Source organism: Psammomys obesus, unplaced genomic scaffold (assembly GCF_907164565.1).
Source record: "Psammomys obesus unplaced genomic scaffold, mPsaObe1.curated_primary_1811, whole genome shotgun sequence".
Classification (NCBI taxonomy): Eukaryota; Metazoa; Chordata; class Mammalia; order Rodentia; family Muridae; genus Psammomys; species Psammomys obesus.
In genome coordinates, this window is record NW_026585895.1 from 12624227 (window position 1) to 12640050 (window position 15824).

The following is a 15824-nucleotide window of genomic DNA, read 5'->3' on the forward strand; positions in this document are numbered from 1 at the left end:
TTCTTTCTTTCTTTCTTTCTTTCTTTCTTTCTTTCTTTCTTTCTTTCGTTTTTTTTTAAAGCAGGATTAGAGTAAAAGAAAACTGAGTTACAGAATCTATTTTGCTTCTATTGCCAATCATCTTCAGACTAGAAAGAGAATTGAGCTGAAGACGAAAGTGTAATTCATAGTAAGTGAGGGATCAAGAAGGAAGGCCTGTGCTCAAACCAAGCTCCCATGTTCAGGCTGAAAACCTGCACGCTCAGATACACAAGGAGAGTGCCGGCATGGGGCCTGAGCTCTCGTCGCCCAGAGGTCCACAGAAAACAGAAGGCAGTGAAAGACTTGTGATAAGAAAACGTCTCCATTTTCAAAGGAAATGGGCTCTAGATATAAGAAATCATTGGCCAATCTAAAAGGATTAAATAAAGGAGGCAGGGTCACGCAGAGAGGAATCTCTGCTAGGAGGCTGGATAAGAGAAAATGCCCAAGACAGGAAGTACTTCGGGCCCTGAGTTCTACCACCTTCCAGGAAAAGAAGAGAACCTGGGAGCTGAGCTGTGGACTCAGCTCCACCGAGAAGTCACATGATGGTTAAGGGAGATAACCTTCCTTCTGAAGGTGTCCAAGGAGACAGGACAGCTCCTCTCTGCCACTGGAAAGGCTGCTACATGGCCAAGGCTTGCTCCAAAGGACACACCAGGGAGTTATTTTACAAAAGTCAATTCTAGGTCGATGGTTGATTCATCCATTTACAGGGCTTTTGACATAGGGTCTCACCGTTCTCTCTCTTAAACTGGGACTCACTACTTAGCTCAGGTTGCCCCAGACTTGCACCAAGCCTCCTGTTTGTGCCCCCCGAAGTGCTGGGATTCTAGCTGTGCTTGGCGCGGCTTCTCAAGCCCAGATATGCAGAGAAGTAGCTTTTCTGGTAACCACCATTGGCCACACACAGCACAGCTATCATGGGAAGGCTGCAGTGTCAGGGGCGGGCTGGCTTCATTCTCTGCTGTCCTGTAAGGTAGCCTTCCATTGTGTGGCTCCCTGGTTCTCATCTCGACCGCAGCTCTGGAGGACGCTAGGCTTCCTTATTTAAGGTGTGTGTGCATACCACCCGAGATTGACCCAAGGGCCTTGTGAGGTGGCAGAAAGCATGTGCTACATATTAGGGCCTTTTAAACGTTTTCTTATGGAATAGGGCCTCACTAAATTGCCCAGGCCCGCCTTGAACTCACTCTGAATTCCAGACAGACTGAATTAATGATAGTCTTGCTGCAGCTTCCTGAGCAGCTAGGCTATCAACAGGCCTGCATTCACAGGCCCAGCTCCAGTTTACTTTTTTTCAACAGTTCTAGTAAAACACACCTTCATGAAGCAGAACCTCAAACCGTCCCTTAAGAAGCAACAGGACCTGAAGAGTATGAGCACCAAAGAAGGTGACCTCAGGTTGTGGCCAGTCAAGAAGTGGCCAGCTTTGAGGTCTGAGGGAACCAGCCCTCACCTGAGTGCCCGCGTGGGGGAGCTTGATGTTCTGAGCAGCAGCGGTCACATCGATGGAAGCCCGCACGAGAATGTCCAAGTAGTTCAGTTTGGAGTACTCCTGTGGAAGACAAGAGATGTGTTAGGAAAGTGATGTCCTTGGCAGTAGCACATTCTTCCGGGAGGCTGTGGGGTGGGGAAAGCCACACCTCTAGAAATGTACTGTTCCACAGCCTGGAGCGCAGAATGAGGGAGGCCTTGCTGTCCAGCCCTCGGAGCGGGCACCGGATGTTCACACAGTTCACGTTGGTGCTGCAGTTCTGTAGAGGGGACTGGAGGTCAGAACCCACCACTCTGCTCTGGGAAGCCGCTCCTCGTCTCCACAGAGCACATCCACAGCCCAGAAAAATACTCACGAGGGTCTGGTATTTTCTTTCAGAAAATAAAGAAAATTTCCTGCTGTCATCTATCAGTTTTTCAGGAACCTCCCGTTTCTTTCTTGAGTTGTGAGACTCCTAAAAGAAACACGCGAAACAGCCGAACTTTATGTAAATTTGCCACTGCCATATAAGCCTTCCAAATAAAGCCAAATTTACACCAAGATCACCCTGGGCTCCATAAAAACTGCCTCAAAAAATAAACAGCCAAGCCAGGCACAGTGGCTCACGCCTTTAATCCCAGCACTCAGGAGACAGAGGCAGGCAGATTTCTGATTGCGAGGCCAGTGTGGTGAGTTCCAGGGCAGCCCCGACCAGACAACAGCAAAACCCCTCAGACTTTAAAGGAGAAGTAATAGCCATTCACGGACCATGCAGACACTCATCACACTGGACATGTAATCGTGCTGCAGCAGAGAGGGGGTGGACTTTGAAATCAGTGGGAGCTGAGGTGCAGAATCTACCTATCTCTTCATAGCCATTCTGAGGTCACTATGGCTCCAATTCTCAGCCCACCCATTGTGGGGATAACAGAAACTAACTCACAGTGCTCAGTCCTGCCTGACACAGTAAGGGAGCCTGTGAACTATTAATAAGAATGAGCGCACTCCACGTCATTTGCCTCAGCCTTGCCGGTGCTTCCCTAAAGCTCCTTGCAGTTCATCCCCCAGCGGAATCTCCCAGTTTTCCGTGCCTGCCTTATCGGGTCCCAACACTTTAGGGAATGTCCTTCATTCCAGCAAGTGGAGGATCCACGACGGTCATTCATCAGCAAAAACAAAAAATGCCCTAGCCTGGCTGGGTGGCTCAGTTATGAATGAGAACCCTCATAACCACAGGAGAAGGCAACAGGCCTCGGTGCAGCCTCCCTAGCGGGGCGGAGTCTGCCCCTCCAAGGGCGAGCAGCTCTATATGACACCTGGGAGGGCAGGAGACAGGTCAACCTACCTTCAGCTTCAGGAAGTTTATTTCACTGTGTGGCTCACAAACGATCTGCTCCAAACCTTTGGATTCTACTTTCACCAGATAAAGCAACCATTTGCCGTTTCTAATTTCCTTGGGCCACTGTATATTCAAGGTCGCTGTGCCGAGGTTTTTAAGAGGTTTACCTAAGTTAATCACCTGTCAGGGAACACCAGATAATCGCTACAATATAATCCTTTTAAGGCAAAATTAAGGAGCTCTTCTTACTGCCTAAATACTCAGCATAATCCTATAGCAGCAACACAAATCCCCCAAACGGATCAGGAACTGGGTGTGCAAAACAGACAGCTGTACTTAAAAGATTCTTCTCATAAAAACAGAAGGGGGAAAAGGTCAAAGGGAAAGGACTGCTGGTTCAATCCAGGAGTGTGACGGTGTGACAGGTTCCCAACAGCAGCCCCCAGAGAGTCCTGGGCAGTCTGTGAATTGTTGAGTGAGCGTCCTGTCTGGCAGAGGACAACAAAGCCTCTCCTCCAGCAGCAGCAGCACCCATATCCTTCCTGCTTCTGGAAAACCTCCCTACTGTGATGGCTGCCTCTGCCACCGCTCCACAGGGAAGACTCCGGAGAGCCACAGCTCAGAGCGAGTAAGCGCTGGGGTCATGGGAGCCTTGTACAATAGGGGTATGGAGAGAGAAGGCAGAGTGGCCTCCATGTACCACAAGGCACAGCTCTCCAGCCTCATCTGACTGCACAGAGCTCGACTGACCGGCATTTGAGAGAACATGCCTCTTTAGAGTGCTGGGTTAGGGCCAAGTCCATTCTCGAATTTCAGGCCTCATCAGAAATGCTCACCAGGATCTCAGGACCACAATTTGCAATGCAGACCCAATTCCATATGAGGTACAGGCAAACATCACGGTCCACATTCAAGTCCGTTAAACTGAACCTAGAGTCGCTGCGCTGTCCACTGGCAGCCCATCATCTATCTGCCCCTGCTGGCACATACCCAGGCTATTTCACCTGAACAGGGCTTGCCCAAGGGAGGTAAATGTGAATATTCTCTCAGCCAAGAGCATCAGAAAGATGGCTTTCTAACAAAGAAAGAAATGAATTCCACATTCTAAGCTCAACAACAAACTGCTCAGAAGTTTTTGTTTTATAGACTGAGGAAAAAATATTACTTTGCATCTACAAATACACGCATGGTACAGCTTCCTAAGAAGAGCAGGCAGAAAGAATCCACTTGGAACCAGAGTCCCTGCTGAGTGACAGTTTTTCTTTACTCGGGAGGACAAAGTTTCCATTGTCAATGACCAGCAAACATTTTCAACTGAGTATTCCCTTCAGGTGTTTGTGACTGATCACTGATTAACAAGACTTGATTAACAGCATCTTGTTAACCAATGGTCAGTCACAAACCTTGACTTATCAAGACTGGATCTAGGACCAATCTCTCTCACTTACCCTGAATTCATACTCTATTAAACTCCCTACTTCATCTTCAGATTTCATCGCTTGTTCACCAACAACTGTACCTCCAAAATACACCTGCGAAGGTTTAGCGACTCTGTCAAATTAAAAAAAAACACCCGTTTTAGTGAGAATTATAAACGGCTCTTTCAAACGCTGATTTGTTATGCCATACACAACACTTACCCGGAGACCGATAAAAGCAATTCAATAACCACTTTTGCTTTTGCAGTAATTGGAGCCAAATTATCCTGATTGCTTGTTCTGAAAATGAACGGGGGGGAAACAATGGGTTTTATTTGAACAGTCAGTTTTCTCATTTACAATTACATTTCTTTCATGAGTTAGATCAGGGCTGATTCAGTGACTCCCGGGTTCTCATGGAACAAGCATGAATGGGAAGGTTGAAGTAACTCTTACGTTTCCAACTTCAGATTAATATCCAGATCTGTGGTGTCAAAGGTGACCTCAGTTGTACTTAAAATCAGATAAAAAGTAACCTAAAAAAATACACACGAACGGTTTGTTACCAAGGGCCAGGCCTTTGGACACAGCACTGGTATTCAGGACAGTAAGACCGAGGTCAGAGGCATCACCTACACTGGAATTTCTCTTGAAAGGATTTCCGAGCTCACAGTCTGCTTGGGAGCCATTCTGGTTGGCGACACAGCTCAGCTGCTTCTCCTGCGGTAGAAAAGGCATGGGGAGAGGGAGGGTGTCACAGTTTGTTCACTTGGGTGGTCTTGGCCTCTCCCTCCTGCTGGCTTCTTAAAGACACTCACGGGGAAAGCCCTGAGTTCTCTGTAGGCCGAGTACGTCAGAGTGTCTGGGAACGTCGCTACGAGCTTGGCTTCGTGAGCATCGTCGCCATCTTTCCTGGGATTCCTCGGATCCGAGGGGCCATTGGTCACTGTTATTTCCAGAGCTATGTCTTTCTGATCTTTTAGGACTAATTCTGGGATGCCTTTTTGACTATTGGAAAAAAAAAGGGGAGGTGGAGAGAATCTCAGCACCGCGTGTTCTGTTCCCTTAGTGACCAAACCCCTGTGCCAGTTACTTCTGCTTCTGACTCTTACATTGGAAGGTAAGAGAATTTGTCTTGATTTCCTTCTCGGGTGCAAAATTTATACTCTAGCTTAAGGTTGCTGTTACAGACATTGTCGTCTCCACATCCCTCCTTTAAGAAGTGCACCTGGAAGGAACCAAATGCAGAGAGGTCAGTTCCTAGGGGTCTTCACAGTCCATTTCCCTGCCACACACCTGCCTCCTGCTCTCCCAGAGTGACTTCAACCAGGTCAAGGCGGTGGGGCGCAGCAGAGCGTGAGTCCCCGAAGCCACGGAGGCTCTGGTGCCTGCTTAGCTGTGTGGCTTTAGACAGGGCACTTAACTTTTCATTCTAGCTAGGTTTCGTCACGGTCTCGTAGGAGAGAGCGCTGCTTTATCTTCAGGGCAGCTGTGTAACGGCCTTATGCTGCCTAAAGTGATTTATGGATTTTAACTCCTCACAGCAGTCTGAGGAGACCCTATCACTCTGAGCCACGTTGTACACATGAGGAAAGCACAACTCGGAACAAGGAGGATCTCCTTTCCTGTCATGTTTGACTTGGCTCAGGAGCTGGGAATGTACGCAAGAATTAGGAACATAGTAAAATGTAAAGCATCACAGAACAAGAAGTATAAAGAACACGACTAAGTCTAACTGGTGACTAAGACAACGGACAAAGCGTAGACTTACACTGAAAGCAGCGAGTCTTCCTTCCCTTTTTCTTTTTTTTCATTTTGCTTTTTTGAGACAGGGTTTCTCTATGTAGCCTTGGCTTTTCTGGCTGGCCTTGAACTCACAGAGATCCACTTGTCTCTGCCTCCCAAGTGCTGGGATCACAGGCATGTGCTACCACAACAGAACAAGTCCTCCTGTGTGGCATCCGACCCAGAGCCTCAGAGTGGCCTCTCCAGCAGGAACTGGATTTGTCTTTTTGGGTTTTATGAAGATAGGGTGTCAGGCAGCTCAGGCTGGCCTCAAAGCTGCTATAGAGTCAAAGATGGCCTTCACCTTCTGACCCTCCTGTCTCTGACTCCCGTCACAGGCTTGGCCACCTGGCCATTTTCATGTGTGCTGGGGAATGAAGTCAGGGTTTTGTGTATGTTAGCCAAGCACTCCACCATGTCAGATCAAAGCGTGTAAGCATTTGGGAGGCCCAGGGTATAATTCCCAGCACCAAAACAGTAATCAAAATATTAACAGCCAGGCTGTGGCAGGGACACCTTTAATCCCAGTAGTAGAAGGAGGAGGAGGAGGAGGCAGGTGAGTTCAAGGCCCGCCTAATTCTACAGAGCAAATTCCAGGACAGCCAGGAATAAAACACCAGAAACAAATCCCATCTTGAAAAAAAGAAATGAACAAGATGTCATGCTTCTCTGGGCTCATTTAACATCTCTACTCTGACCTAGGACATAGGTCTTGTTCACAGAACATGTCCAGCGGGCCACAGAATACACATTTTCTTTCTACACAGACCCAAGCTGCACTAGACACTGAAGTATTTCATTGTGAATTTTTTTTTTTTCTTTGCTAAGTTTTGCTGTTTCTTGATTTGTCATCATACTGTGTTGGTCTCTGTGGTAAAATAAAACATGTCAAGTATAGGAGAAACAACAGGAGAATGAAAATTTAGTTTCAGTAAGGACTAGGGGACAAAAATAATGAAGACAAATTCAACCTGATCCCCAAATTCCATCTCACAGGTTTCTATATTTGCTGCTAATTTGAGAACCAACTTCTCAGAAGCCAAATATGGATACAGAAATATGTAGTATTTTTTTTTCTCTTGGACAGGTCACACCTTAAACCCTAGTTGACTGAGAACTTGCTGTGTAGACCAGGCTGGCTTTGAACTCCACAGACATCCTCCTGCCTCTGCCTGCTGAGTGCTGGGATTAAAGGTGTACACAACACCATCATACCTGGCCCTAAGGAAGTGGCCCATAAAACAGATCCCTAGTTCTGTGGCCTTCAGAGACATTAGGTTCAGAATCAAGGTATGATAAACGCTGGCAAAACAAAAGCCAGGAAAGCTTACATCTGTCTGGACTGTTTTGGCATCATTGGAGTTCAGGATGGGAAAAACTTCGGGAAGCGAGTTCACGCGCCGGCGGGTGCTGGGCTCCCGGATTTCCACCGAGGCGGTGATGGGGATGGGCCGCAGCTTGTCTCTGATGTTCTCCTGCAAGGCATGCGGTGGCATGGGTAAGTGTGGTCAAAAACGCAGACGGACCTCCAAAATAATGACAGCGCCATTGCGCAGACACCTAAGCATCAGCCAACGCAGTCACATTCTGTTCTCCTCGCCTCGGGGAAGGCTCAGGCGCACACTCACCTGCAGCCAGAGGGTGTCCTCCATGCAAGCCCGCTGCTTCTGCCTGTTCAGGGTGAGCTCCTGAGTATACTTTGGCTCAGAACCTTGGTTTCGAAACTGAACGCGGGATGACAGCCCAGCTTTCCGTCTTTCTTTTTCAGCTTCAAGTATGCCCACGATGGCTAGGTTGAAATGAACAAAATCATGTTAACTTAAAGCGCATCTCCACGCCCCCTGGGCTACAACTCTGTACAACAGCACTTTGTCCCATAACCTTTGTTTCTCCCTGGTAGGGGAACTTCTACTGCCCTGAGAGGTTTTTTAATCCACTTGTTGTCTCAAGGCTGTTACTATTTTAAAGTTAAACTCTCACTGGACCACCTGGGGGAGCTCAAGAACAAGCTAGAGTTTTTGGCAGCAGCTAGAGATCAATCAGTTCAGCTAGAGATCAATCAGTTCCTGGCTGGATTTCAGGAACCCACAGAATACTAGAGGAAACTGTAAGTACCCAATGGTCCTGCCTTGGGACCCTTCTAGCCTGTGCCTCCCCACCTGGGGTCTTTGCTATTTGAAAAGGTGTCTGGGAAAGCAGGCTCCTGAAGCTGAGCTGGCACTTGCATTTTAGAGCCAATAAGTAAAGGAGACACACACATTACAGATAGAGAAGTCCTTGAGAGCAGAGCAAGAGAAACGTGTAACCCCAGCTCTTGCGAGCAAAGGGAAGAACTGCTATGAATTCAAAGGTAGCTTCAGCTACAGTGTGAATGTCTGAAAAACAAGAGACATAGATAGATAGTACATATAAGAGATAAATGGATGGATGGATGGATGACAGATAATAGACGGATAGATGATAGACAGATAATCAGACACAGACAGACAAATTTCGCTGACATCCTTTCAGCAGCTGGAAGCCAGTTGGTCAGCCCAACACAGCTTTTATCCATAAGCCTCTCGCCTGCGGCAGAGCTGGCTGGCTGCTCACTAATGCCGAGCTGCCTCTGCTAATGCAGCTTGGAGGCAGGCCAGGATCTGGATGGTCAGGAGCTCACTTCTGGACTCTGGAATGCATTCTTCACTGGGTCACTGGATGAGGCTGCTAACTGTGCTTTTCATGGGCCAGTACTTAAATTACTTACATTCATTAGGCACTCACTAAAACCATCAGGGAGGAAAAAAGCATGTGAGCAGGCGCAGAGGGGCAGAGAAAACAGCCTCTGTGTGGGGCGGGGGGACGGGGACCAGGACAGACAAAACTCTGCTCCAGAAAATGTAGAAAACGAGCAACTTACATTTTACCACTCATGCTAGGGTGAAAGAAATCTTTTTGTGGGTTTGTTGTTTGTTTGATTTCGTAGGCCAGGGTGCCCGAAACTGGCTATGAAGTTTAGGGATGATCTGAACAGATCCTCCCTCCTGCCTGCACTTCCTGAGTGCTGGAATCTCGCACATGCCCCACCACCTGGCTTTATACGGGGCCATCCTCGGGCCAGCGCTTTACAATCACACAGTGCCGAGATTACGCCAGGACGCTGTGCAGACTAGGCAAGCCCTGTACTAACAGAGCCACCTACGCCCCAAGCTGTGAGACCGTGTGCTTTAATGTCCTCCTTGTAAGTGTAGGAAAGGACTTTCAGAACCACACAGCAGGGGACAGAAGCATCAAGAGCTCGAGTCTCTGAAACACAGAAGCAGGCTGCTTTATCCAGAGGCTTAGAGGCCAGGTCTCGCTGCCCCTCACCCTCTTTCTCCTCTCTATCCTGCCCAGCTCTGCTTAACTAAACCCTATTTCCTCTTCAGACCTTGACCCAGACATCACTTTATCCAGAAAGCGTGTCCTGGCTCCTCGTGAGCCACTGAGAAAGTTCTCTCTCCAAACCCTTGGAGGTTACCGCACCGTAGCTGCCTGTCTTCCATGGCGTAAAGGAGCTAAGGACAAAGGCTGCATCCCCCTTGTTCACTGTATCCCTACCAACTACCATGACACCTGACAGAAATACCGTCTACAGCACAGACGAACAGACTGGAGTAACCGGCTCCACCCCACTGTACGCACACTTTGTTGCGTGTGTATGTGCACACACAGCGTGATGTGACTTTTGCATTGAAGTGCTGGTTATTCAGATATGGAACCCCAGAATTTAGAAGCACTGATGGCTTCGATAGCGATTTTTTTCTGTCCGTCTGAAATATCCTTAAATGTCATAGCCGCCAAATGGAACGCTGCTCATTTTGGCCTTCTGCAGCCTTGACATCATCCTTTTATCAGTGACCTGCTAACTTCACAATGAACCAGACGAAGGCTCCCATGCTGAGTGCCCCTCATGGGCAAAAGTAAAGGAGGGTGTGGATACATTAAAACCGTTTATCTACCAAACCCACGCTGACCCTCCGTAACCTCCAGACAACGCACATCATCTTAAAATCCTTGCAGGTCACCTGGGCTGACCTGCGGAGGAGCAAGCCAAGAATGCTCATTAAGGCTCAATTATAAATATCTGTGGGTGCGCGCCACCGAATGGGAGGCCAGGCAAGAGAGGCTCTCACGGTCCAACAATAAGCTCGCTTGTGGGAGACTGGGAGGTGGTTCTCAATGTACTGAGCTTAGGGATTTTTGTGGACATCCTGTTTTATCTGGTTCTAAAATTCCTACTACTGTGTAAGCATAATCAAGGAGTTCTTCCAACTGAAGAGGCGTGGTGAGCTGCCTGTCATCCCAGTACCAGGGAGGTGGAGATGGCTCAGCGTCCCCCATACAATCCTGTGGACATGAGTTTGGATGCCCAGAAAAGCATGGCAGCCTGTGCTTACAAGGCCAGCCCTGGGGCTCACTGGCTAGCCAGCGTGGCTAAAGACATGAGCTACACTTACAGCCAGCAAGTAAGATGACTTCTGAAGATGACTTCTCACATCTACACAGTATGTATGCATACTTACACACACTAACGAACGAACAAACAAAACAAAAATCCTGTTTTGAGTCCCAGAGAAAGGAAGGAGAATAATTTAAAAGGCAAAGAGCCTTCCATCTGGTTTTCTCCTTGATCATCTTCATAACCCCAGACAATGATGACTTAGAGGCACTCTTTTAACTGACAAGATAATTAAACTCAAAGGCCAAGGACTTGTCCTTGGGCCAACCAGAGCTACGTTGAAGCTGGGAGCAGCAGCCAGGGCCAAGCCTTTAGGACTTGGCCTAAAGGACAAGCCTTTAGGCGCTCAAGGTCCTGTACTTGGGAGCACAGCTTGGGGGATGGGGTTGAAATGACTGTGGGAAGACGGTGAGGCTGGTTAAGCTGGTTAGCGTGCCAGCGGCAGCCGTGTCTGGCTCCCGGAGCTGCCTTTCCACCACCGCCACCCACAACCTCGCAGCCAGTTTTCCACAGAACTTTTCAAAGGCCGAAAGGGAAGAAGCTGTTGTGACAGCAGATAAGTGCTTTCCCCAAGGCATTCTATCCCAAACCATCTGCTCTGGAAAATCCAAATGGGGACCAAATGGAGAGCCTTCCTTTCCCACACGCTGCTGTGCCCTCCCAATGAAAGGGGTGACCACTGGATGAGCGCTTCATCCCCTAGACAAGAGTTTGCAGGCTCACTTTGGCCACCGCAGAACTTCCAACCTGGCAGAGACAGATGTGTTTTGTACTAGGTAGGCACTTACATATTGGAGGATTATAGCCAGAGGGTTTCGCTGTATATTCAAAACAGGCTTTAACCTTGAGGCTGCATGAAATCAAACACATTATTTCTTAAAAGATGCACTGTGGCAGCAGAAAATCCCCACCCTGTCCCCAGCCCTCCAATGTCCACTCCGCCCACTGATGAGGAGATGGTATGTTCACCGAACAGCATTCCACCAGTCCCTCTGTCCGGCACACCCTGAGCCTGCCTTAAGGCTCATCAGGTCAAAGTGGGTCATCCCCAAACTGAGAGCGGAGCCAGCCCCTGGGATCACAAAAGGGACTCACCATATCCCACTAGGTGACCCACACATGGACTTCTGGCGGAGGTCAATTCTATTAGGGGTCACCGTGATGGTTTTCAGAATGTTAATCACTGGCCGGGATCTGAAGACAAAAGGAGCAAAGAGCAAGCTAAGCCTTTTGTTATCTTTTGAGTCATTCACACAGTAGACAGTATTTGCAGCAGCTCAGGAAAACGAGTATGTGCAGGTGTGAGTTCTTGCCCTACTGGGGACAAATCGAAGAACTAATGGATACAGACTTAACGTATACAATATTTAAAGCTGTACTGTAAACAACAGCAGACTTCATGCATGCCATGTCTCCCAGCAAACACTCTCTTTCTCCATTATAATACACCCACACCCAGGTAGTCTTGTGCGTTCTCTTTTCAGACACGCTATCTGTCTACGTTTCTGTTACAAATACAGCCTACTGTCAAATGTGAAAATGTAGTTTCAACTAAACAGGAGATTTCTGTGTTACCTGTCCTCTGTGGAGCTATGTTTCATTCCTTAACATGGGGGGGGGGGGCGCTCCTCCTAGCGCATACAGATGACGGGTCGTATTTATGGGATAAGGAATTAGCCTAACAACAATAATGTCCTGGCCTCTGTGTAATCAGTGGTCACCAGCAGCCATGCTAACAGTCATACTAACCACACAGAAACCTGTGCTTAGAGCTTACTTAGAGATAAATCCCCAGAAGCAGAACCCCCAAGTCAAAGAACAAGTGTGTTCAGAGCGTTGCTGTGTTCAGGATGCAGAGGCAGGAGGGCTGCCATATGCCCAAGGCTAGTCTGGCCTACATATGGAGTTCCAGGCCAGCTAAGGTTATACAGCAAGAACCTGCCTCACTATATGAATAAACAAATATTCTTTGTTTTACTTAAGTTTTCAAAACATACGTATACAGAAGCGTTCAAAACAGCCAGGCATAATGGCACATGTTTGTGATTCTAGCACGTGAGGGTGCTTAGGCAGAAGGACTACAAATCTGAGGACTTCCTGGACTATCTAAGTTCAAGGCCAGCCAGTGCTTCATAGTGAGGCCCTGTCTCAAACAACATACACATAAAATAAATTGAACATCCCATCTTGGTGGCACAGTCCCAGGTACTCTGGAGGATGAGGCAAACTTAAAGCTTGCTTACACACGCACACACGCACGCACTCACACACACAGTGATCTCTGGTAAATAGTGTATAATGTGCAAAATCAGGATAAACATTAATTTCAACACAAACCATTTTTCTGGCGGCAACATTCAAAATCCTCCTAGCTTTTAAAAATACACAATACATCACCTTGACCCAATCACCCACCCTACTGTGCAGTGGCTCCTGACTAAGACTACTCGAGAATCTATCTCTCTTCCCCCTCTCCCTCCCAGACTCCCACCCCAATGGTAACCACCATTCATTTCTCAACTGTTGTTGAGTTCAATGATTTTTAGATACCAAGGGTGAGTGACGTCACGTGACACTTGGTCTTTCTGCGCCTGGCTTGTTTCACTTAACACAGCGATCTCCAATTCCATCATGCTGTCACAGATGACAGGATTTTATTGTCATGGCTGAACTATGTTTCACCGTGCATATGTACACTTTCTTTATCCATTGGCTGATGCTTAGGTTCTTTCTAATAATGCTGCAATAAACACGGAAGCATAGATGTCTCTTGCAACATTCGTTGCACTTCCTTAGCTGATGTATCTGCAGGGTCACAGGGTAGATCTTTTACTTATTAAGAAACAACCTGCACATTGCTTTCCACAATGATGGATCTAATTTAAATTTCCACCAACATAAGCATTTCCTTTTTTCTACATCCTTGCCAGTACTCATTATGTCTGTCTTTCTGGTATAAGTTATTTGTTCTGGAGTGTGTTAACAGGTGATTTTAATTATACATATTTTAATGATAATTATAATAACCTCCAAAGATTTATACCAAGAGGTGCCTAACACTTGGCTGTTCTCAGGTATCTTCCCTGTAAGACTGCCAATCCTGAACTACTGAGTCTCCCTCTTACAAACATTTGACCCTCTTTACCTGTTGGAATCTTTCATTCCTAACCTTAAGAATAGACTAACATCTGGATATGGTGGCACACATTTGGTATCTTAGCAATTGGGAGGTCGAGGCAGAAGGTTTGAGTTCAAAGCCACCTTGGTCACATAGTAAAACTTTGTCTAAAAAAGAAAAAACAAACAAACAAAAAAACAAAAAAACCTCCCCAGTAACAGATACCTGAACCCACCATTCCCCATCTCCACTGTGCTCCAAGCCCATAAACAATATTCTAAGTCTTACCCTTTGGCTCTGTTCATTACATGAAAATGCCTTTTCTCCCCTTATGCTGTTCCCAGGATGTGGGGAGACAAAGAAAGATACCAGAGGCCTCTGGCCTGAGCCTGTCATAGCCACAGAGAACACCAGAACTTGGTGGCTGTATGCTTGGGGGGAGAGAGGCACGCTGGGGAGATCCTGGCCCCTCTCATCTTCCCTGCTCCAGAACTAAGAGTGAGGGTACAGTTTCACTACCATGAGGATCCAGTTGGGGCTTTGGTGAGCTTGTAGTAAACGCCAGCATCCCGAAGAACACATTTTTAATAGGAAAATGTCTTCCAAAGCCCAGATAGCTATCTCAACCTTCTGGAATCCATCTCCTGGTAGCTGGAGAGGGAACAAGCCCACCTATGGGGAAGGCAGCCACCAGGAACAGAGTGAATACTCCCACAGTCTCCATTTCTCCCCTTTCCTTCATTTATCCTCCTGTTTCTACTGCACATTCAGGCAGCTGTGGATTTCCAGGACACTAACTAATCGCATTCTTGAGTTTTGACAATGTTCTCAGAGAGTTAACCTGTATCTTCATCTTCCCACTCCTCTTTCATCCTGGGCGCCATGGGATCTAATCGAGCATAGTAATGTCACCTCTGACCCTGCCCTGTGTCTTGCTTAAGAACTCCTTTGGGTTCCAGTTTTCCTGACAGAGGGAGGTAAGGCCCTTCCTTAAAGAGAGAGCAACCTGGGCTGAAGAGATGGCACAGCGGTTAAGAGCACTGTGGCCTCTTTCCAGAGGACCTGAGTTCAATTCTCAGCATCCACATGACACTCTTACACATACATGCAGGCAGAACACCAACACACATAAAAAATAAATAAATCTTCGAGAGAGAGCGAGCACAACTTTGGACCTCCTTGATGAACAATACAAAGGGAGGTTTTCCATGCCTGACACTGGACTTTTTGGTAGTCTATTATTACCTCTTTTGACACACTACATATATAATGTGTATGTAATATATGTATATTTATACATAGACACATACACACATGTATAAATAAGACACACATTCACACTTCTTCATAGTATGCTTTTTTGTTTTTTTAAGAGATAGTTTCTCTATGTAGCCTTGGCTATCTTGGACTCACTCTGTATATCAGGCTGACCTCAAACTCACAGAAATCTGCCTGCCTCTGCCTCCCCAGTGCTGGGTTAAAGGCTTGCACCATTATAACCCAGCTTACACTTTATTTTGAGACAGAGTCAAGGCCAGTCCAAGGCTGGCCTTGAACTCACATACATCCACCTGCCTCCGCCTTCCAAATGCTTGCATACATATGTATTTTTAAAGTAAGCTTTTAAAATACATTTCCCTATGGAAAAAAAAATCTGTATCTTTTTACTTATTGTATTTACTCATGCATTTTAAGATAAGAAGTTGCTGTATAGGGCTTTGTACATTATAGTATTACTTTGTTAATTAATACACACATTTCAAAATATTTGAACACACCTGGCTGTGAGTCTGCTCTAATTTCCAGTCTTTAAGCATGTAACACATACAGGACACAGCATAGGAGCATGATGGAAAATGTGTTTTTTCACGCACAAGGCAACACTTAATTGGTTTATCTGGTTAAACTCACAAGTACTTGGGAGGTTCAGGCTGGTGGATTGTTTAAGCCAAGGGGTTCGAGGTCATCCTGAGCAGCACAGTGACAGCAAGTCTCGCCAGCAGTGGAAGGGCCCTGTGATGGACTCCTTCTCCCAGGGGGGTTTGGAGGAAGATTATATTTTAGGTGCGCAGGCTGCCTGTCGATCAGGCACTCTTGCCAAGGTCTGTAGGGCAAAAGTAGCACCAAGCCCCCCCGCACGAAGTTTCACTGCACTTTATCGCCCATTTCCCTAAAGGTAATTTTAG

At 47.0% G+C, this 15824-nt stretch overlaps 1 protein-coding gene across 3 annotated transcripts in view; it reads right to left on the reverse strand.

Moving 5' to 3' along the window:
• Positions 1-15824, reverse strand: part of Itga6 (integrin subunit alpha 6) — a 68100-nt gene that overhangs the window by 10238 nt on the left and 42038 nt on the right. For all 3 annotated transcript variants that reach the window (XM_055600119.1, XM_055600117.1, XM_055600118.1), the window contains exons 10-23: positions 11616-11714; positions 11309-11370; positions 7669-7829; positions 7372-7515; positions 5368-5483; positions 5074-5263; positions 4892-4975; positions 4712-4791; positions 4478-4555; positions 4286-4388; positions 2844-3017; positions 1875-1973; positions 1668-1778; positions 1481-1579 (exon numbers count right to left, since the gene is read on the reverse strand). In XM_055600119.1, the coding sequence (XP_055456094.1) occupies positions 1481-1579; positions 1668-1778; positions 1875-1973; positions 2844-3017; positions 4286-4388; positions 4478-4555; positions 4712-4791; positions 4892-4975; positions 5074-5263; positions 5368-5483; positions 7372-7515; positions 7669-7829; positions 11309-11370; positions 11616-11714 (1600 nt within the window). The remainder of the gene's footprint in view (positions 1-1480; positions 1580-1667; positions 1779-1874; positions 1974-2843; positions 3018-4285; positions 4389-4477; positions 4556-4711; positions 4792-4891; positions 4976-5073; positions 5264-5367; positions 5484-7371; positions 7516-7668; positions 7830-11308; positions 11371-11615; positions 11715-15824) is intronic.